We start from the raw sequence: 21203 nt of genomic DNA, 5'->3' as shown, positions 1-21203 counted from the left end.
TGAATTTTTGAGCCCACTTTTTTTTTTTTAAAATACAAAACTTAGGAGAAAAAAAAAACCCCAACTTTTTAATATATTCTGTGGGGTAGAAGGATTCCTGCATTCCATCCTTGCAGTTTCTTCAGTAGCTGAAGCCCCTCAGGACTGTGCATTTCCAAGAACTCTAATCTTCTTTAACAGCAAAGGCAAAACACTTATTTTGAAATGAGAACTCTGCAAACTTGGCAGCGCTCTCTTTCTCTTGGGAGGAGAAAATGGAAGGGAAAACCTGCTCTTTTGACTCAATAACTAGCGTAACATTCAGTAATGAGTTAAAAAGTACAAGTTTTTTCCTTCTTACATGACACATGAAGAAATAAACACAATTAGTTTCAGGAAGAACAGTGGCATCTAATCGTAATGGAAAAGAAAATCACAAAACTGCCTAAACATTTAGAACTAAAATATATACAGTTCCAAGGGTTAATTTGCCCCATAATGAACCACAGCAATGAAGCAGTTACTACTGCATTTTCAGGAGGGAGGGCCGGCTTATCAGCTCCAAGTTAATAGCACACCTGCCAAAACACAGATTTTAGTCACTATGAAGAGAACAAAGCATGATTATACAGCCAACACTGGCATGTCTAGGACGGATTTAACTGGAGCTATGACACCCCCCACCCCCTCACACCCCCACAAAAAGAAGGTTAAACTTGGCAGGAAGCTCCAAGAAGGAAAAATACTTCTGTGGTGAGATTATACAAATACGTAACTTTTCCATCTTACCATATATAACCCAAGACTTTAAGATGCAGTAAGTGGGTCAAAATTTAAACATCCACCCACTTTCTGCTCATCCAATTACTGATTCTGATACTGATTTCTGTTACTCATCTGAGGTAAGCTCTCAGTAACATGGTCAAGCAAGGTAAAAACGGTGAAAGTAGTTTTAAGCTGTCAATCCAGGAATGTAAATTTATGACAGCAGTTGTTATTTTGGTAGTGCCACTATAGACAGCCAAGTAATTCGGTAATTAATATATTCTATTTTATCTATGTATATTATCTCTATTTTTGTTGACTTCAGTAGCATAATTTTGCCTCTAACAAAAAAACCCCCCAAAGCTCAAAAATAAAAAAATCACTGCACTTTTTAGAAGCATTATTACTGAAGGTCATTGGGATGAATTTCAACGCTTTAAATTTTAACAGATCATCAGAAATAAAAATTCAAGGACAGAAATCACCCATGCTGCAAACATGCCTTGCAAATTTTCATTGTACAAGGCCATCGTGTTTCAGAACCTGAAACACTGAAGCATGTTTAGCAGAAAGTTTATACTTAGTGATAAGAAAACTTACAGGCTGCAAACAAAAAGCCATTCTCTTCTAAGGTCAAAGAAACCACAAAACAGCATTCAACATCCAAATATAGTTCAGTGATGTGTTACTTCGCTGTTCCTTTGAGGTTGCAGAACATAACTTTTTAATGGAACTTTTAATATTTGGTAAGAGGGTCCAAAGGCATGCACTATGTTTGCAGTCCCAATAGGGGGGAAAAAAATTATCTGTAACTGAAAACTCAGTCCTATCTCAAATTTTTCTAACACTAGGCTAACACTGTTGATGCCCAAATCCCAACCCCATTTTGCATTCTGTTTATTGAAGTACAGTACCTCATTTCACAAGTGTTATGGTCAGCAGTTAAACTTATTTCTTACTTATTTCTTTTAGGGGAAATGAGCAAAACTGTCTAAGTATTTTAACAGCTAATGGGAGGTGTTTAGCTGCCTGTTTTTCCATTGACTTCTATGGAAATGGGTTGCTCGCTCAGTGCAATTTTCAGAGGCAGGTAGGTATGTGACCATATCCTTAGGACACCAGCTTTAAAAAAAAAAAAAAAAAAAAAAAAAAAAATTCAAGGAATGCTTGAAGTCTTTTTTTAATATAAAAGTATTACAAACACTCTAATCCAAAGTCCTACACTTCAATTCATAATGCTACCCCAAAACAGAACTCTTTCTCAGAAAAGATGGTCAGCAAATGTGACATACAGACTAGAATGTGACTCCCCATGTTGGACATGAAGAGGTCACCAGCAACCTTAGTGCAAATGAGCCTCTTGCAGAAACCTGGTAGGAAAGAGTCCAACACGGAGCATGAAAAAAGAAAAAAAAAACAGCTTCCAACAGCTGTAAACCAGATCACTTGGTGTCTTACAATGAGAGAGAGAACAAAGACAGGGAGAGGAGAGAGACATGAAGAACCAAGTAAGAGCCAGAAAAAGATCAAAGTAACATTATTCTTGGATTAATAATCCTACCTGTTAAAGATGCAAAGAGTCTCAACACCAAATAAGGAACAACTCTACACTTGTCAGATGGACATAGTTGGGGAAACATTAAAATGAAAGTCTGTATTAAAAATGAGTTATAAATAGGGGTGTTAAAAGTTCATGGGTTTTAAATTAATTATATTACATTTAGCTAGTGTTTCAGCCTAGAATCTTGTTTTCAGATTAAGGACTATATGTAAATATACTTGAATCTTGTTAACTTTGAGGGTATTTGTTCCAAATCGATGAGCATTTTTTCTCCCTGTTCATGTCCAGACTTGAGATACAGAAAAACATCAAACTGTAGCAGATTTAGAAGATAGTAGATCGATGTCAAATAAACGGCTATTGCAGTTAAGTCTTCATCTACAAATAAAATAACTGCTGGATGTTAGTCCTCCTCTGGAAGCTTACAGACTGTACAAACGAATATTGTGCTACAGAGTTGTAGTTCACAAAACTTCATTTGACAGACACTGTATTAAAATCATTAAGTTCTTGAACATTAATTTTAAAGGCTTCCATTCCACATCCTTCAACTGGAAATTAGCCTCTATGACATTTTAGTGCTAGCTATTTCTACTGCAGATTGAGACAACTGTAGCAATCAGTTGCTCAGAATCGTTCTTTCTCAATTCCAGCATCCCTTTCTGAACACAAAATATACAACATATTTATATCCAGCAAGTAAATGTATCAAGTGAATACAAAATGGGCATAACACAAAACATTTCCTTTGATGAACTGGAAAAAGATACACTATAGCTCAAGGCTGCGAAACATTTGCTGCTCCCACAGAATCCAACCAGCCTTCAGGGTCTCTAAAAAAATAAAATCCCTATCTACATATAGTTTGAGCACACATCAAATAACAAAACAAATTACCGGGAGCAATGTTTTATGAAACTAAGTAGAGCATTTTCACGTGACATAACTATATTCAAAAGAAAAACTTACTAGAATTCAATGGCATGCTAACTTTTAATAGACCATTCATGAAATTCTGCAATCCTAAACCAGTTTGCATGAGGGTGGTTTGTTTTGGACTTTTGGTGTTTTCTTTTTTAAGAATACTAACTGAACAAGGTATTAGAACTACAGCTCCTTCCTGCTATACGTTTCCAGATGCTTCAGGATGTATGACCAGTTCTTATGTTGTAATGCAGCAGCATTATCTTTACAGCAAAGCAGAAGGCAGGGCTGCTGCCACTCAGAGATGGGATAGGAAGCTGGTATACCTGGAACAGTTTCCAGCTTTATGCAATTTCAGTAATTAAGAATAGCGAAAAGCATTTAAGTGCCATGACTTCCTATATGAACACAGCATGGAAAACTACAGCATAAGAGTATTAAACTGCTAAATAACTCCTGGCCCCACTATTTTATCTGACTGGCATTAGTCAAAGCGATAGCATATTCTCAGAGATATGGTTCCTATGGGTTTCATGAAAGTCAGCTGCCTTACGGAAGAGGAACTGCAGTTAGTTCTGCCAGAAAAAGTGTTCATTCCTCTCCAGACCTCTGAGAGGCCAGCCAGTAGGAGCTTAGCAGCTAGCTAGGCAACAGAAGTGGTTTCAAACTAATTACAGCACATGCAGCCTGCTACAGGAGGTGGCAGGAGTCACCCGGTACTGGAGGTGGGCACCCCGGGACAGCCAGGCTTAGCCCAGCAGGGACACTGGGGATGTGGAAGGGAACAGGAGAGCAGAAGTGCCATGAATGAGAGCACCAGGGGAGGAGAGGTAGATGCAGAATACACACTGGTAGAAAATCTTTTTTTTTTTTTTTTTTAAGTTTTGTTACAATAAGACAGCTGAGCACTAATTGGCATAGTGCCATCGACAGAAAGAACTCCCAAGTTTCACTGCCATTAGAGGACGTCTTGGAACTTTATTTCCAGATGAAGAAAGTCAGGTTGAAGCTCAAATCTGCTGAAAAGCCATCTCTCTTCTCCCTCAAAATTACCAAAGACAATTGTAATATAATTTCCTTTTTCATTTTCTTGGTAACTGTACGTTACACGATACTGAATTTTCAAGCATTCAGTAACATCTAAACAATCCTTACAGTGACGTGAGCAAGTCTTCCCTCTTCAATACAGGGCCAAGAGACAAATTATGCACCCCAGTGATTTCAGCATAAATAAAATCAGTTCAGAAGATGGCAGATAGGCTTAACTCTAGTTTCTCTCTCTTCCTCTCCCCAAACAGCTACCCTAAATTTGCTAGGCGGAGAAGTCAGAGCAGTTATAGAAGTTATAGTAGTTTTTATGAGTTCTTGAAAACCTATCCATCTTATTGTAAAGGTGTTTAACAGCATAACTTGAGCAATTCTGCTGCAAATAACCTGTAAGAGCAAGGCACCAGAGATAATTTGTTCTTGCTTTTCTCAAACTCCAGGACACCTTCCCTCATCAAAAGCAACTGATTCAACAGTTCTGTCAAACCACATCACACTTCCTTTTGAGGTTTTAAAACCAAATGATTTCTATTTCCTGACTGTTCTTCACAAGACTAGTTTGAAGAACGTCACATTAAAGCGGATTGTCCAATTGCAGTTTCACTGTTCTCTTGTATGTTTGATTCCTTCTGGTTTCAAGTACTGCTCTCATTAGCATTGTCACATCCATGGCCTTATTCAACAATCCTTGAAACTCAAGCTGTCCTTGATGATTTCAAAAAGTAATATCAATTCAACACACTTCAGAGAGCCAAGGGCTGCAAAGGATCTTGGGATGTCGGAGGAGCTGGTGAAAGCCATAGCAAACTGAACCCTACTCGCGTATCCATCTACAACAAATGAGTACAGAGTACTTTATCAATATTGTTTTAGTACACATAATCTGCACAGAATCAACTTTATGCTTTACTTTGTATTCATGGATGGGTCTATGCCGTAAGCAAGATATCCTGAACTTTTTGTAACATTTCCTACAAGTACGCAAAGTACATTTTTTTTTAAAGGCAGAAGTACTGCACAATCTGAAATCAATCCCAGAAACACGAACCTCTGCTTTCTGTACACTAGACTTCAGAAAGTAAAAACCTTGCATACTCTGTCTGAACATATTACTAGCTTTCTTCAGAATACTAAAAAAAGAATCAGGGAAGTCTGCACCGAGCCCCTAAACAACCACAGGTCTTGTAACTAATGGGGTGTCCTTGCCCAGAAGAAAGCAATTTGATTCCCCCAGAGAAAAAAAAGTTGCCCTTTCAAAAAGTCAGCAAAACAGCCGAGATGTGCTAAAAAGACACATGTAACTATTAGTGTCCAGTCTTGCAGATGAATTTGTGGGTTTTATTTTCAGTAAAAGTTAACTTTTTCATAATCAGCTGGCAGGCTTAATCACAGCCAAGTTTGTACCCAGGAGATACAGTTAAGAATGTTCAAGTATTTTCACAATTTTTAAGATCTGCTTTTCAGTCAAAGTATCATTTAATTCAGAATTCTTTGACTATCCATGAAGGTTTGAAAATTGTGAAATTTTCTTTCAAAATTTTTCTTCAGATTTTAGATAGATAAAATCCACCTCTTAACCCTTAATTTTAGATTATCTCCTTAATTTATAAAGTATATCTAAGAACATAAGAACTGCTTATGAGGAAGACATTCTCAAAATAGACCATGTTCTTTTTCAGAGAAACTTCTCACGATGTCACCTGCACAAGGTTTTGCAAAGCACCCACAATTTGCAGATCAACATTAGAGGCCGTGGTTACTATGTTTCATTTTATCACACATATCTACAGCTAAAAGTGTTAACACCTTTGTCTACTTCTCAATAACCTTTAAATATCAAGTATATTTTACACGGACTCCAGAACTGAGGAAACTCTGCTACCAACAAAACTTGAGAGTTACGCCTTACTTCCTTGTTCAGCCCTCAAAACCAAGTTTATTAGTTTTTCTTTTCAATATAGAAAACATTTGCAGATCTATTTATTTCTCTTTTCTTGCTTTGGCAGAAACAGAAACCTTTTCCCACCTCCCAGACGGAGCCCAAGGAATGTTGTGCGTACAAACCTATACAGTCATTGCTGTTAGTAAAAACCCTGCTGCTCTCATGGCTCTTTCTCTTTGTGGCACCTTCTCTCCAGTTGCGTCAATTTGGCATCAGCGAAACCACACTAGATATGCTGTCCTATAGATCACAACTCCATAAAATTACTTGGAGAGAAATAACACACTTGCCTTTGAGATGCTTTCTTTGCCTGTTGCCTGCCAACCACAGGCCCAGACATATATCCTTTCTGGATCAACTATGCTGGTGGAAGGGGCACCCTTCCCCAGGCTGGAAAAATTAGTTCCTGTCTGTTTGCTAGGGAAATAGTTTGGGGAGCATTCCTTACCGTGCCACGTTAAAGGTAGTCATTGTTCCAATTTGTTGTCCAGGAAAGAAAAATTCCTTCTTAAGGAAAATAACTAAGCTAGCATAAAACTGATACATTGGTATACTACCTAGAGCTGCTTAACGGAGAGCACTGAACCACCACCACTGCTAGCAGTCCGTGGAAAGCAGCAATGAGCAGTTGAGGAATGGGTGCTGCCAGATCCCTGTCTGCAGCTATAGCCACTGCTGAACTGCTACTATCAATCAGTCAACCCTGGCAGCCTTTTACTCCTGGTGTAAGGCTGGAAAAGACCATAGTAAAAGAATGAAGTGAAATCTTCGATTCACAGATAAGTTAACAGAACAGGGGATACCATCATGATTTGCAGTCATTTTAAATTCATGTTGTTGAATTTAATTACTATAGTATATTGTACCACCGGCGCACCGTTGTCTTCCAATGTTATCATTTAGTTGGATGATCCAGAGACATAATTCTATTTAGCATATTCAATAGTGTCTTCAAGCTTCACTAAGATTAAGAAATATGGGTGAGAAAACTAAGTAGCTGAAGTTAAGCACATGTGCAACAGGAGTTAGTAATGAAAGCAGTGAATAGGCACATATGACGAGCTTATAATCAAAAGCATAGTTTTAAAATGCTCTGCCATTATCCACGTACACTGAGATGATAATGGTAATCGGTTCACTGCAGTCACTGACTCAGCTCTAGGTGCTACGCTAAAGCACAGGGTTGTGAATTCATTTCAGATATGGACTATGCCATCGTCACCCTAGGAGGCTAGCATGCAGCAACCCCCTTTGTCTAAGGAAAGCCACCAAATGCTCAAGGTACAGCAGCTCATTCTGAGCAGAGCAGCAGACTAGGAGGGAACAAGCTGCGTACAGATGACTTGCTAGAAATTAAGGTGTTGGCTGTGACCCTAAAGGTACATTCCAAGAGTTCATCGTCTTGGACTACAAAGAGAACCAACCACAAACGTAGCTGAGCTAGGTCCTTTCTTTATCAAACAAATAGTGAAAGTATTCTCAGGAACAGTCCCATGACTGAGCCTTGTCTTAACAACCCATGCATGATGACCTTCAAGACACACTGCAAAGGCCTTTTAAACAAAGTGCTTCAAACTTGAATGAAGCTTTTTTATTTCTACCGGACTGTTTAAGGACTCCTAACTGGAAAAAGAGAGTAACATATTGCTGCACATTTGGCCCATTCAGAACAAAAAGGAAAGACAGTAAAGATAGCTTCTGACATTTATGGAAGCATACAGATTTCCACTTTCAGGTCACCAATTCAATACACAACTACAATGGCAAGTAATAAACACCTCTATTCTAGCAAGCCAGCCTTCCAACACCACAACTGCCAAAATCTTAGATGCTCTTGTATCGACAGATGGACCGAGGATCCATTAAGCATGAATTGAGCAACTCCCTCACTCTTTCAGGTGCTTTTGTCCATGCCAAGGGCTGAAAGCAAATCTGGCAACCGCACAAGAGTTTCTACTGGTTTTAAGCTACTGTCTTTTCTGTCTCAACGCTCGCTAAGTGGGTGAGCTTTAGCAATGCTAAACCCACGCAATGAAAACCAGAAACACATACGACTGTTCGGCAGCGACACCGAAGCGATAACCTTGTTAAACCTTTCCTTTCCAAGGCGCTCAGTTTACCGTGACTTTTAAAAGCGAGGACTATGCAACGCGCCAGAGTAAAAGAAGTCTCGTGGATTTGCAATTGCGGTTGTGCGCAGGGTTTTACCCCGCTTCGCTTTTAAAGGGGGGCCAGGGCTCTGCAGGTAAACCCTCTCCCCCCCCACACCTTTTCACCGGTCCGTAACCAGCTCACAGCCGCAGCAACGAACCTGCTGCCAGCCCCAGCTTCTGGCAGAGGGTGCCCAAAGTTGCGACACCCATTCTCCCGGTGAAACGGGGCTCCCGGACCGTGCCCGTCCGGGCCTGGCCGCCCGTTTCCTGAGCCAGCCGCCCGCCGCCGGGCCGCCCCCGCACCGCGGCCAGGGCCAGGGCCAGCGCCGCCCCGCCGGGCAGCCTCAGGCGAGGGGCCGGCGCCGCAGCCCGGCCGCGGCGGAGGGCCGGGAACCCCGACCCCCCCACCGCCGCCTCGCCGCCCGCGGCGGCCCGAAGGCCTCCCCCCGCCCCCGCCCGCCCCGGTCGGGACTCACTGTTGCTCGACTTGAGGTCCCGGTGCAGGATGGGGACGATGGCCTCGTCGTGCAGGTAGAGCATGCCGCGGGCGATCTGCACCGCCCAGTTCACCAGGATGTGCGGGGGGATGCGGCGGCCCCCGCGGGCGGCCCCGGCCCCGGGGGCGGCGGCGGCGGCCAGGGCCCTGTTGAGGGAGCCGCCGCGGGCGAACTCCATGACGAGGCAGAGGTTGGGCTCCCGCAGGCAGACCCCGTGCAGGGCGATGATGTTGGGGTGCCTCAGCATGGAGAAGAGCTTGGCCTCCTGCCGCACGCTCTCCGCCGTGGCCGTGATGTCCTCGTCGGGGTCCTGCCGCGCCGCCTTCACGGCCACCTCGCGGCCCCGCCAGGTGGCCCGGTACACCTTGCCGAAGCCCCCCACGCCGATGATCTCCTGCAGCTCCAGGTGCTGGAAGTCGATCTCCGTCAGGCTCCCCGCGGGGTCCCCCCGCCCGCCGCCGCCGCCGCCGCCCCCCGCCGCCGCCGCCCCGCCGCGGGGCTGGCGGGTCACGTAGTTGGCGGGGAAGATGCCGAGGCGGTGGCGGATCTTCCCCGCCCACCAGCCGTCGTCGCCGGAGACGGCGGCGTCCTGCGACAGCACCTCCACCACGTCCCCCCGCCGCAGGCTCAGCTCGTCCTCGCCGCTCGCCTCGTAGTCGTACAGCGCCGTCCACAGCGGGCACGGACCGCCGGCGGCCGCCGCCCCGGCGCCCGGCAGAGCCATGGCAGCGTCCTCAGCCCCGGCGGCCGCCAGCGCCGCCGACGCGGGGGCGCCCGCCCAGCCGCATCCTCACCTGCCGCCGCCGCCGCCGCCGAGCGGGAGCCGCGGGAGGGGGAGGGGCGGGGGCGCCAGGCGGGGGGAAGGGGCGGGGCCGGGGAAGGGGCGGGGCCCGCCCGGCCCGGTCGCCGTTGCCGCCGCCGCCGCCGCCGCCGCGGGGCTCCGCGGCAGGTAGGGCGCAAGCGCGCGCGGGGAAGGCGGGGAGGGGGAGCGGCGGCGCCCCGCGACCTCCCCCCCGCCCCCCGCCCCCGGGGATTGGCCGCCGGCCGTCACGTGGGGCCGAGGGCTGGGGGCGGGAGCGGGCGGGCGCGGGCACCTACCTGCCCACGCGCCCGCCCTCCCACGCGCGCAGACTGGCAGGCTCCGGCCGCCGCGGGGGGCGGGGCGCCGGCGGGCGCGCGGCTGAGGAGGGGCGGGGCGACGGCGCCGCCGGGCCCGGGTCGCTGCGGTGGGGCCGGAGCGGCCCGGCCCGGCCCGGCCCCGGGCGGAGCCGTGGGGGGAGCCCGTGGACCCCGGCGCTCGGCTCGGTGGCAGCGGCGTCTCGGTGCAGGCCGCCCTCGGGCGCGGGGCCCGGCCTGCGTTGTCCCTCGGGGGCGGCGGAGCAGGCCGGGGGGTGCGTGCCTGCGCCGGCGGCTTCCCCTCTCCTCCCTTGTTTGGCCTGGGGACTTTACCAGAATAAAACCCGAGCAGTTTCTGAAGAAACCCAGCTTCCTCAATCCGCGTTCCCTCTTCCACTCGCCTCCACCGCTCGTCGGCTCTGTGCCCTGCTCGCCGCCCTGCCGCGCACGGACTGGGGAGGGTCCCAGCTCTGTGTGGCGCCATCACACGATCCTTTCGCTAGGAGGTTGCCTGGAAATAGCAAACGCTGGGTATATGCGATTTCTGGATAAAGATTTCCCTGGTTTTAGGTGGAAAAAATCGTATCACTCCCGAAACTACAGTAGTTGTGTCGTCGGAAGTCGGAGGGAAGCGTGTGGGCTGGGGCCATGCTCTCTTCTCGTCAACGCTGTGGGAAGCGTGGTTCAAAGTGGAAGATGTGTTTTCATCCTCGGAGTTGATCGCTTTGCGCTGCGGAACCTGCGGTTCTGGACGGGGCTGCTGCCAGCAGAAGCCCTGAGGTGGATTGAAAAGGCTTGGGGAAGGTGTCAAACCGCACTGCCAGGTGGAATAACCTGGCATGATGAATGCCTCCCAACTTCTCACACAAAACCCCCCATCCAGAGCACTGTACATCCCTACATAAACAGAAAATTTGCAGCTGGGTATCACAGGACTAAGGTTCGAACACAAAGACAGTAATTCAAAACAGTTAAAATTACAGTATCCAAAAATCATAAATTCTTGTTTTATCCCCCAGTCTAAACTGTGTCTATGGTGGTGCACACAAACTAAGATTACACGCAAAAATAAAATTATGCAGAAAGTGACTTAGTGAACCCTGTTAACCAAAAAGAAAGAATGCAGAACCAGCATGTCTATCGAGTCTTTTCCCATTTCCTTTAATATAAGAGAATGCCTTGCAGCTATTCAGAGGTAATTACAAGCCTTTTCCTTATCTGCATATTTGCTTTATTATAAAAGCCATAAAGTATGTTGTAATACAAGCATTCTGCCACACAAATTCCGCCTTGAACTTTATCTGTTATCTAAAGGAATCTGCAGGAACTAATTAAGTGTGGAATGTTTTGGGTCAGACAAGGTACTGGCTGCAGTACCGTGAAAAGTTTAAATATTTATTTAAAACTATTATTCCCAAATTTGCCTTCTGAAGTACCATTATCCACTAGCGGTTGCTCCACTCGGGTTATTCCCTGTTCGGTGTTTCTGCAGCACCTGGAGCTCTAGGATCTCGGTAGACAGTTGCTGTTCCTAGGAGTTGTGACGACAGCCGGCTGATGACGTTGCGGAGAGCACTGTAAAGCGGCTGTAACTTTTCTGACGGCACCACCTAGTGGAATTACGCCGAGGAGAGCAGCGCACAGGAGGGCAAAGCGGTCGCCCCAGTCTGTCGTTGCCTTCTCTCGAGAGAAGAGCGGTCGCGTTTTTCATCTTTGGCACTCCTGCAGCTGTAGAGATAGTACTGTGCATCTACGTCGTGTCCAGAACACATATCCTGAGCTGGAAATTACAGGAACCCTTCATTCCTGCAAGTACCAAAAAATATTTGGTGTCAACGTTACCCGAAGATGAGGAAGAGTTGAAAGATTTGAGCGCTGGGCGGACAAGTCACCCAAATAAGACCCAGTGCTGTATCAACTCTAGCGAAGCCTGCATTTACCTGGGGCTTCCAAATTATAACCTATGTGAGTCTGAGGTCTCAAAAAACAGGAGAGAGGAGGTTTTGAAGAAGCTTTTCATTTCCACCTTTGTTTCCTCATCTTTCCTTTTTGGAGCTGTGCGTGTAATGATCTTATTTGCCAGTATGCACATGGAAAACAACTTCAGTAGTTTCTGAAAATTAACATTTTGAATTATCAAAAATATTATTCATAGCCGGCTGTTGCACTTGATTCAATCATTACATTTGTGTTAACAAACTTCGTCACCTTTGAAAAGAATCTGCAGAGGGTAAAAATAAGATTTCCACTCAGCAAGGGAGAGGTTTAGGTACGATGCGTTTATCGGAGTAACACAGGAAGCGCTGCTGGGACTGTGCCTCCATGCAGATCAAGAGACTTCGCTGCTTACCGAGGACGCACCAAGCACGTACTCAAGCCCCGTGGCTACAGATCCACAGGTGTGAAGGTGCCAGCACTGCTGAAGGAAACGGTGCCGTTCCTGCCCTGCTCCCAGCCGCTTGTTTATACTGCTGTGTCACCCCTCCCTTCAAGCCAACACAAGCATCCAGCGTGGCCACACCGCCTGCGACATCAGGAAGCGAGCGGAGATGTGGTGCATTTGCTCACAAATACGGTTGTTTGATAGCATCTTTGGTCTCTTACCTTTGTCTAAAAAATCTATACAAGGCACGCCGGAACAGCGCGTTTAGTCCATGAAACTGTAGCCACAGTCAGGAACAACGCAAGGAGGGTAAATTTGGTGAAATAATGTGCAAGCTGCTTGGCTGCCTCCATTTCATACACGCATCCTTCACAAAACTGACCGCGATAGACGTCTATACATGTGGAAAAGTCCCTAGAAGGGGCTGATGAGAGATGTGCAGTTGAAGCTCACAGCTATTTTGTGATGGCAGAGGGTGAGAGGGAGTGAGCACCGTGTACCATCAGCTGTAGTGGTCACGGCCCAGCCTCACGCCCCTTCCTTCAGGAGCATCCCATAGGGATACGCCCCGTATCCTTATGCCTCGGGCCAACCCCGCTCAAGCTTCCACTTGGCTCCATCCTCCATTTCGGCTCCACTCCCCGCTGCTTCGCACACCTATGCTTCCCCCACCCCTCGCGTACATACCTCGTGACTCCGCTAATTTGAGGTCAGCTGCCATGAAATTCTTTAACGCCCGGCGGATTGTGTTTTACCCTAAACTCATTCGTGAAAGAAAGCGAATGGTTTTTACGGAATTTCCCCACCTGCCCGCCCAAAACACAGCTCAAAACACCACAAGGAAGGGCAGCGCTGAAGCTGGGCGGAGCTCAAAGCTCAGGCACTCGTGATGTATCAGGCAAAATTGATAGCTGGCGATGCAGGCGAGGCGGTGGGGGTGTGACGGGTGAGGAGCGCAGCCCAGCCGCCTTCACGCCGGCGCTGCCCCCGTTGCCGCGCATTTTGTTGCGCCGGCGAAGCGGGGGCGCCCAGGGCGGGACGCCGCGGCGCCAGAACCTTGCCCCCGGCCCCCGGCGCGGCCCCGCTCCGCCCTGCGGCCTCCCCTGCGCTGCCGCTCGCTACCGGCAGCCGGGCGCGGCCCCCCGGCGCGGGGGGAGGGCGGGCGGGATGCTCGGCGTCGCGGGGCACCATGGGAGAATCCGCGGGCGCCCGGCATGGCGGCGGCGGCGGCGGGCGGCTGAGGGGCGGCCGTGGCGGCGGCGGCGGCGGGGGGCGGCCATGGTGTCGCCGGCGGCGCGGCTGGTGGGGCAGGGCGTGTGGGCGGCGCTGACCGGGGGCTGGTACCACGACCCGGAGCAGGGCGCCTTCACCAACAGCTGCCATCTCTATCTGTGGCTCTTCCTGCTGACGCTGCCCATGGCGCTGCACCTGGTGAGAGCCGGCCCGGGGCGACGGGGCTGGGCCGGGGCCGGGGGGCGGCCGCGGACCCCAGCCCGGAGGGGAGGGCGTGAGGGCAGAATGAGCCGACCTCCGGGCAGGGGGGGGTGGGTTAAAAAAGCATGGGTGTATTGCGTTTTGCGTGAGGATTTTGCGTCTAAAGGTTGACGGGGTGCGTGCGTTGGTCTGGGGCCTGCACCTCTTCGCCTTGCTGAAGCTGTCGGGTAGGGTTGCTTCGGAAGGGGTGTGATGCTGGCCTCTGCAAATGCTGGATGGTCGTGGGGATGTTTGTTCAAAAAGGTCTCTTTTAGAGACTCTCCCCCACGCCCACCCCCCCGAGGCTGCTGTAGTTTTACCTGGTGAGAAGGGCGAATAAATGGAAAAATCCAAATATCGCATAATAAACATGCCTTGCTGAATGTCACTGATGAGTCACATGGGTTTTCGTGACATGCAGCTCCCTACGTGCTGAAATTTAAACATCGCAAATAATTTGAATAACTAGAATTTGTTTGCCAGACTTCAAAATCATTTTCCTTGAGAACTTGAAGCTTTTGCTCTATTTTTGTGTGTGTTCCTACTCTGCACGAAAAGCTTAAGAGTACAGTTTGCTGGATCATTGCATCTTTTCTTTGGTGTGTTCTTCAGTGATTGTAGCTTAATATTGCTTCCATTGGAAACAATTTCTATTCCTTTGGTTCTCACAGTGACTCAACTAAATTCTTAACTAAGTTCTGTACAACTTTTTTGGGGGGTGGATAAAATTTCTAAATAGGTCTCTTCACCCTACATGACAGATAGTGGCCTGATTTTCAAAAGCAAAGAGCAGTCATGAATCCCTCTAATCCCAGTGAAAAACAAATCATGTATTTTCAAAAATCAATTGGTATACTGTATTTTGTGGCATGGGTTGCAGTAAATGCCTGTAAGCATGGCTCATGGAATTAAGGAACCAAGATAACAATATGCTTTCTTCTGATTGATAGGATCTATTTCCTATGCAAACCAGCAAGAGTCTTACATTGTAGGATTGACTGTCAAAGTGGTATGTGTGATTAAAAAGAAAAAAAAAAAGTAGAGATTAACTTTTTTCCAGTTGATGTAAGTATGTGTCTGAAAAAATACGTATTTTTTTGTGGGAAACTTCTGAACTGGTAGCATGGAAGAAGGCATGCAGAGTTGCACAAAAGAATGCTGGATACAAAGATTGTAGGTCAGAGCTAAGTTTAAAAAAAGACATTATTTAAAGGGAAAAGGAGAAAACCATAACTTATTTACTGAACTCTCTCTTGGTCTTCATCTTTTGCTTGTTTAGATGGACTTGCTTTTTCTGCAGACTGGCTGACCTTCTGATGAATCATCTGGTTAAATGCAGGACTTGTGTTCTGCTAATGTATTGCTATGGGAATTTTTTGTCCTTGATAAGAATAATGCATTTATTATGGTGGCTGCTTGAGAGTAATGATGTCCTTAAGTATTTCTTTTCTTGCTTTTAAGTGGTTGGGCTTTGTAGACTTTGTGCAAGACATACATTCTTGCTGCTTAGAAACTTGAACCTCTTTGGGGAATTTTATTTATGTTCAGTAGTGTTTGGGGTGATACTTACATTACACACTTGACACCAATAGTTTTGGATTTAGCTAAAGCAGTCACTGACACTTTTTAAAATGGCAAAGTCAAAACATATCAGAGTACTACTTTTTAAAATTTTCTTTTGCTTGGGATAATCTTAATCACACTCTTGTCAAAGTTGGAAAGTCTTTCTGAAACAGTTTGGTTTGAATGAAATGGCAAAACTCATCCAGCTGTTTTTAGATTTTTTTACACTGGCTCAGCAGAGACGTGCTGACAGTAGCATCGGGAAGCTCATAGTATCAAGTTGTTCCTGTCGTGTGGATCGAGGATTTAATTCTCTGGCTTTGTCAGCATAGCTTACTTTGGTGCTAATGGTTCCATTATTAGCTTCCCCACCCCTGAAAATGCAGATCTGTGTTTCCATCTTTTCCTTTTCTTTCTCATTTATCCTTTGTAGTAGTAAATATACAATTAAAAATGTACATTGGACACTGTTTGGAGCACCATTGCTGTAAAATCAACTTTCAAAATTGTAATGAGATCTCTTCTAACTTTGCCATGTCAACTCTTACAATAGATTAAGAATTAAAATTATCTTATTTCACCAAACAGTCGAGGGTTCCCAGGTGTTTTGTGCATGAGAATAGTGCTAATTGTTATACAAAGTCACTGGGCTGAATTCAGCCCCAGTGAAACACCAGTGATGCAGAGATGCAACTTTGGGAATGCCTGTACTTACTTTACAAGCCACAAGAGAATGCTCATCCACGTTTCAGTGAGTCCCCAAAATGGCTTAGTGAGTGTTTCTTCTGCCTTTTGTTGGACAGGAGGCCCTTGAACTTACGGGGGTGTTACTTCTTACGTGTTAGATCTTCAAATCATGCTGTGGTAGGAGAAATACAACATGGCAGCGTAAGGTTGTGGGCACGTAAATTACTTGGAGGTAAAGTGTAACTTGCAGTGTGTCAGCTGCTTCCAGTCCCATTTGGCCACACTTTACCCCACTTTTTATCTCCCTGTAAAAGTAAGGCTACATAAGACCTCCACAAAAAGAGAGGTAAGCTACAGTGTTCTTGCTGTATTTATTGTGTGGTAGGATGCACCCTTACAACTGATTGTACACCCTGGAATTTTATTTGCTGCCTGTCTTCCCATGTTTTATGCTGTGTGATGGCCATCACTTAGTTATTAATTCAGCTAAATTAACATCAAAATATTTGTTTTTGGCTCCAATATTGTATCTCCCACTCATACCTCAGTAAGCCTGATACTAGTGGCTGACTGCGTATTTCTTTGGTAGTTCCCTCATTTGTGTTCTGTAGCATGCCAAGACTGTGAGGCTCAGGTGCAGCACTGTCTTGCTTTAGGAGCCTCAGGTACTCGGGTGGGATACATCTGGGTCTAATCAACTTTAATCATTCTGTCCAATTTACAAGGTGTGGTATTCTGTTCAAAGGTTACACACCTCCATATTAGGAAGTATATACCTCAGTCACCTCTGCGCTACTCAAGTAACAGTAGATATGTGAAGAAGAGTTTGGCCATTCCTCTGGGAGCAATCTCTGGGCGGGCAGAAGCCCCAAGCAAAGGCCCTCCCTGCATGGGAGGGGTCAACCCTGTTGCATTTGCAGTAGTAAGTGAGGCCACATTTGGAACACGCCAGCCTGCGTTTCTGCCTGTGACCCCGTGCTGTTCTGGTGCGGGGTATAACAACGGAAGCTACTGGAAAACAAAAAGTACGTTATGGTTTGAGTTTTTAATTGGGCGAGAGCAAAGAAAGCCAGAGCTACGGCTTCCACAGAAACCTGTGGGATGTCATGAAGCCTGCTTTCTAATGAATTTGTATTTGTGGATTTTTTTTTTTTCCCTAGCTTCTAACAAGATGTCAGCTCAGTTGAAGCTTTTCCTGTCACTGGGGCGGCATTCAAAAGGTCAGAGAGCTGTGTGGGTTCCTCTTGTTGATGCAGGAGGTGTGCTGCTGTGACCTTGTCCCAGTGGGGTGTAGTCTCTCAAAGTTAGCTGAAAGTAGCCGAAGAATTAAAAAGTTATTCAGCAGAGGGGATAGAGAGAGGTGTGATGATGAATACACAGACACATGGTGTGATTATGAAACCTTGTTTCCATAGGAAACCAGGCTAATTATAACTATAGTGCATCAAAAGTTAATCTATCATATAATTCCTCAGTGGTCTATAGCTTAATTCTTCCTTAGCTCAAGCAGACTGGATAGCTTTCATCTATCTGTACCTGGGAACACCAACTGCAGTCATATGACACTCGTACCCTTATGCAAGAGGTCTGATTCAGAAAATCAAGGGCTTTCCATTCTCAGCTTCGTCTTTCTCCTAATTCCTCATGTGGGCAGGGAGCAAGCTGCTGGCTTGTACTAGTTAGTTTGCCCCAAGATTCAGCATATCAAGGACATGCTGGCCTTATTATATGTAGGCAGGCTTGGGATTGTGAGCATGCACAGCACTTACATGGGGGGAAGCGCTGCATATCTTTGGGCAGGGAGACCACAGGCTGGCTCAGGGCGCAGCTCCGGTAGGTCTGGTCACAAGGCAGGGATGAGGACATGCAACACTCAGCATTTGCTAAAACTGGCACTCTTTTCCACTTAGGAATCTAGGAGTTTCCTTTGATTCTCTCTTGTACTGTGCTCTATGCATACATAGACTGCACTACTGGAAGTCTATTTTTGTTGTGTCCTCTTGACATTATTCATATAATATTTATTAAGCTTTATGAACACCACCTATAGAGCACTTCTTTTCTAGTGGCTTATTCTGAGTTGGTATTTAATAATGAGCAGTCAGCCTGTGCTTTTTAGTGTATAGTTGAAGAGATTCCTTGGAAAGTGAACAAATCTCTTTTAAACAAATCATTACAGATAACTATCGTTCTTCTTGAAACCAAGCAATTTTTAACTTGTGTTTTGCAAATACATTAGTCATAAAACGCAAATTCTTAGCCACCTTACCAAACCTTACCCACCAAACCTTATACCCTGAGAGCACGGCCTTGCAAACAGATCCTCTTTCTGGCTCGGATTCACTAAATAACTGACGGGTATGCTTATTTTTGGTGTATACATAGTACCATGAAGTACTCTTAACAGACTAAGCCTCAGCTTGTAGAAAGTAATGTCTTTCTTATGAGGGATCATTAGTAGTACCTACATACTAAATAGTTTCTCCACTTTTGTGCAACAGATTCTTTGCATATGAATCAGAACAGTCATAAAAAAGGATTTGCCTGAAAATTTTCACATGTACATTTTGAAGGTATGAAGTCTTACTAAGCCAAAAGCAGCGGTGGAATACCAACCCACTTGCTTGTAATAACACAGAAATGATTCAACATACTCATTTCAACATCAACATAAATGTGGTGACTTGTTCTAGAGATGAAGTAAGTGTGCCTCATTCCCTTGCCTTCACCTGTGTGGTCAGTGTGGTTTAGTTACGAATCTGAAAAAATTTCTAATCTTTTACATCCAAATGCTCCTTGACCTGCAATGCTGATACATGAAGTGATAGATTTAGGCCCAAAGAAAAGACCGTTCTTAAAAATTAACTTCAGTAGGCTTTTAGCAAATCCTGAGCATTGAAAATATTCCTTCCCCCCCCCCCCGCCCCAGCTACAAATAGTGCAGGGATATAGTAATGCTTCTTTTAAAAAACAAAAACCTGAGAAGAGATTAAACTCATTGTGAGACTGCAACTGCGTGACAACAATACATAAGGGTGTTCTGTGACTCTAATGATAACGGCTTTGCCCCTTCAATTATAATGGCAAGTGTCCATTTTTATGATTTGCCCTTTTCTGTCAGGAAGTATTTTTACATATAAAAATGTTGTCAGTATGTCATATCTGTGAGAGAACTTTACAGACTGTAGTTGAACTGTAATTAGTTTTAATAACTAAGAAATATGGTGCTCATCACAGATCAGCAAACAGATCACAGACAGCTGCAAGTTAACAATTATGAACTTTAGAAAAAGAATTCAAAGAGGCTGCCTCTCCAAATGCATTTTATTCATTTGTTTTGACTAGTCCTGATTAATTATTTAAAATTCTTCAACACTAAAGAGACTTGGGAACATATTGTAAAGTGTTAGAAAAAGGAGATCAAACTATAGTGTTTTACTGTTAAATCATAACTGAGAAGCAGGGTAAGTTGGCAGAATTTTTCAAAAGGGGTTTCCTGTTTGTAGATAACTAATGTTTCATTTTGTGTCTGTATTTTTCTAAGTGCGCAGTTTAGGAAAGGCTGCGGCTGCATTATCCTGGGAATGTAGTATTTTAAGAGGATTTACAATGTTTGTCAATTGTGAGATTTTACTGATTTTTGTTAAGAAATAAATAATATCCACAGTTAATCAAAAGAAGAATAAATCTTGTAAAATGGTTTGAAATTTGAGCAAATCCTTAGACCTTTTTTGTGAGCAGAACTCAAGCATACTGTATGAAGATGCACTACTTGTGGTTGCAAAACTCAGTAGAGGTACAAATAATAGACAGTAAGGAGTAAAGAGTTTGGAAATTACTTTAAAAATTGTAGTAGCATCTTCTCAAAATAAACTGTTATGATTATATCTTTATTATTTCTTTCTGTAGGCTTTTCCAGCAAATGCAGTTACAGTTTTTGTGTACTGCAGCTCGGTGACAGTGTTCTTCACAGTAATAAAGGTGATCAGTTACCGTCTACACCTTATGTTTGATAAAGGCGAAGTAATTCAACAAAAGATCTCAAGAAAAAATGGAAGGCAATGTAAAGATGCAGAGGTCCCAAAAGGAAACACAGTTCAGCCCTCAAATCGTAGGTAAGGTTTTCATTGGACATTGCTGGTACATTCTGTAAAATGGATGAGTTTGCACCATGGTCCTGCATAGCAGAAATGCCTGTTGACTGTAGGAAAACCCCTTACAGCTGTGTGAGGAATGGCACTTCTAAAAACCTGCTTAGTGCTTGTATTTTCAGTGGCTGCAGCATGCTTTTGGTGAAGCAGGCAGAGCTGCACCTGGTTCAGAGGGTGGGGCAGCAGCTGGGCATGATGAAGGCAATAGGAAGAGACCTGTTTGGGAAGTGCAAAAAGATCCTGGAGAAAACCTGGGAGAAGTTATTGCTTAAATGCTTGCTCTTTCCTCTTCCTGCTGGGAAGATGAGAGGAGGAAGTGGCACACACCCATTGGCAAAGAAAATACTTTGATATCATGGCTTTAAAAGCCTGAGCTCATGTCGCCTTTGGGTACTTATTGTAACTTGCCTCTCAGATCAAACCTAGTTGCTTTTCCCCCTTACATTTTAGTGTGACTGCCTATGATGCTTCTGTAGTCCTGTTCATGAGGAAAGCTAGAACTGCTTTTATTTTTCAGGGGTGTTTGGCAGGTATTTGCAGCGTCTCTACTGAGAAGCCAAGTACTATGTATTTGCTGCAAAGAAACAATCAAAGTCAATAAGGCTGCTTCCAGGTTGAGATGGTATTAAAGGTAAAAATAGTATTGGGCTAAAGGCTAGTACTGACTTTTTCCAGATTTGTGTATGTGTAGAATATTCCACTGTAAACTTTTCAGAATAAATGGAGACCTCTCTTGCTGTTTTTTCAAGCTTGAGTCATACAAACAAATGAAGCTGGCAAGCGGCTCCAAGTATTTCCAAGCATTATGACAGATGTGAAAAATGCTGAAACAAGGTACATCCAATAGTGACGGCAGCATAGATATGTCCAAACAAAGCTTAAACTGAGTAGGTTTGTTACAACTACCAATCAAGATGCAACGGAGAGCTCTGTATAAGGAACTTACCTTGGGGTTTTTTTTG

The 21203-nt window shown here is 45.3% G+C and overlaps 2 protein-coding genes across 2 annotated transcripts in view; one reads left to right on the top strand and one right to left on the bottom strand.

Annotated features, from left to right (window-relative positions):
• The window catches only part of MAP3K21 (mitogen-activated protein kinase kinase kinase 21), a 41963-nt gene extending 32371 nt beyond the window's left edge, over nucleotides 1-9592 (bottom strand). The window contains exon 1 of the mRNA XM_075707879.1: nucleotides 8848-9592. Within this exon, the coding sequence (XP_075563994.1) occupies nucleotides 8848-9592 (745 nt within the window). The remainder of the gene's footprint in view (nucleotides 1-8847) is intronic.
• Nucleotides 9593-13645: 4053 nt separating this feature from the next.
• Nucleotides 13646-21203, top strand: part of PCNX2 (pecanex 2) — a 164026-nt gene continuing 156468 nt past the window's right edge. The window contains exons 1-2 of the mRNA XM_075707554.1: nucleotides 13646-13798; nucleotides 20000-20205. Coding sequence (XP_075563669.1) covers nucleotides 13646-13798; nucleotides 20000-20205 — 359 coding nt within the window. The remainder of the gene's footprint in view (nucleotides 13799-19999; nucleotides 20206-21203) is intronic.

Source organism: Pelecanus crispus, chromosome 3 (assembly GCF_030463565.1).
Source record: "Pelecanus crispus isolate bPelCri1 chromosome 3, bPelCri1.pri, whole genome shotgun sequence".
Taxonomy (NCBI): Eukaryota; Metazoa; Chordata; class Aves; order Pelecaniformes; family Pelecanidae; genus Pelecanus; species Pelecanus crispus.
The sequence above is the reverse complement of the archived record's forward strand: the minus strand, read 5'-3'. Positions and strand labels throughout refer to the sequence as shown.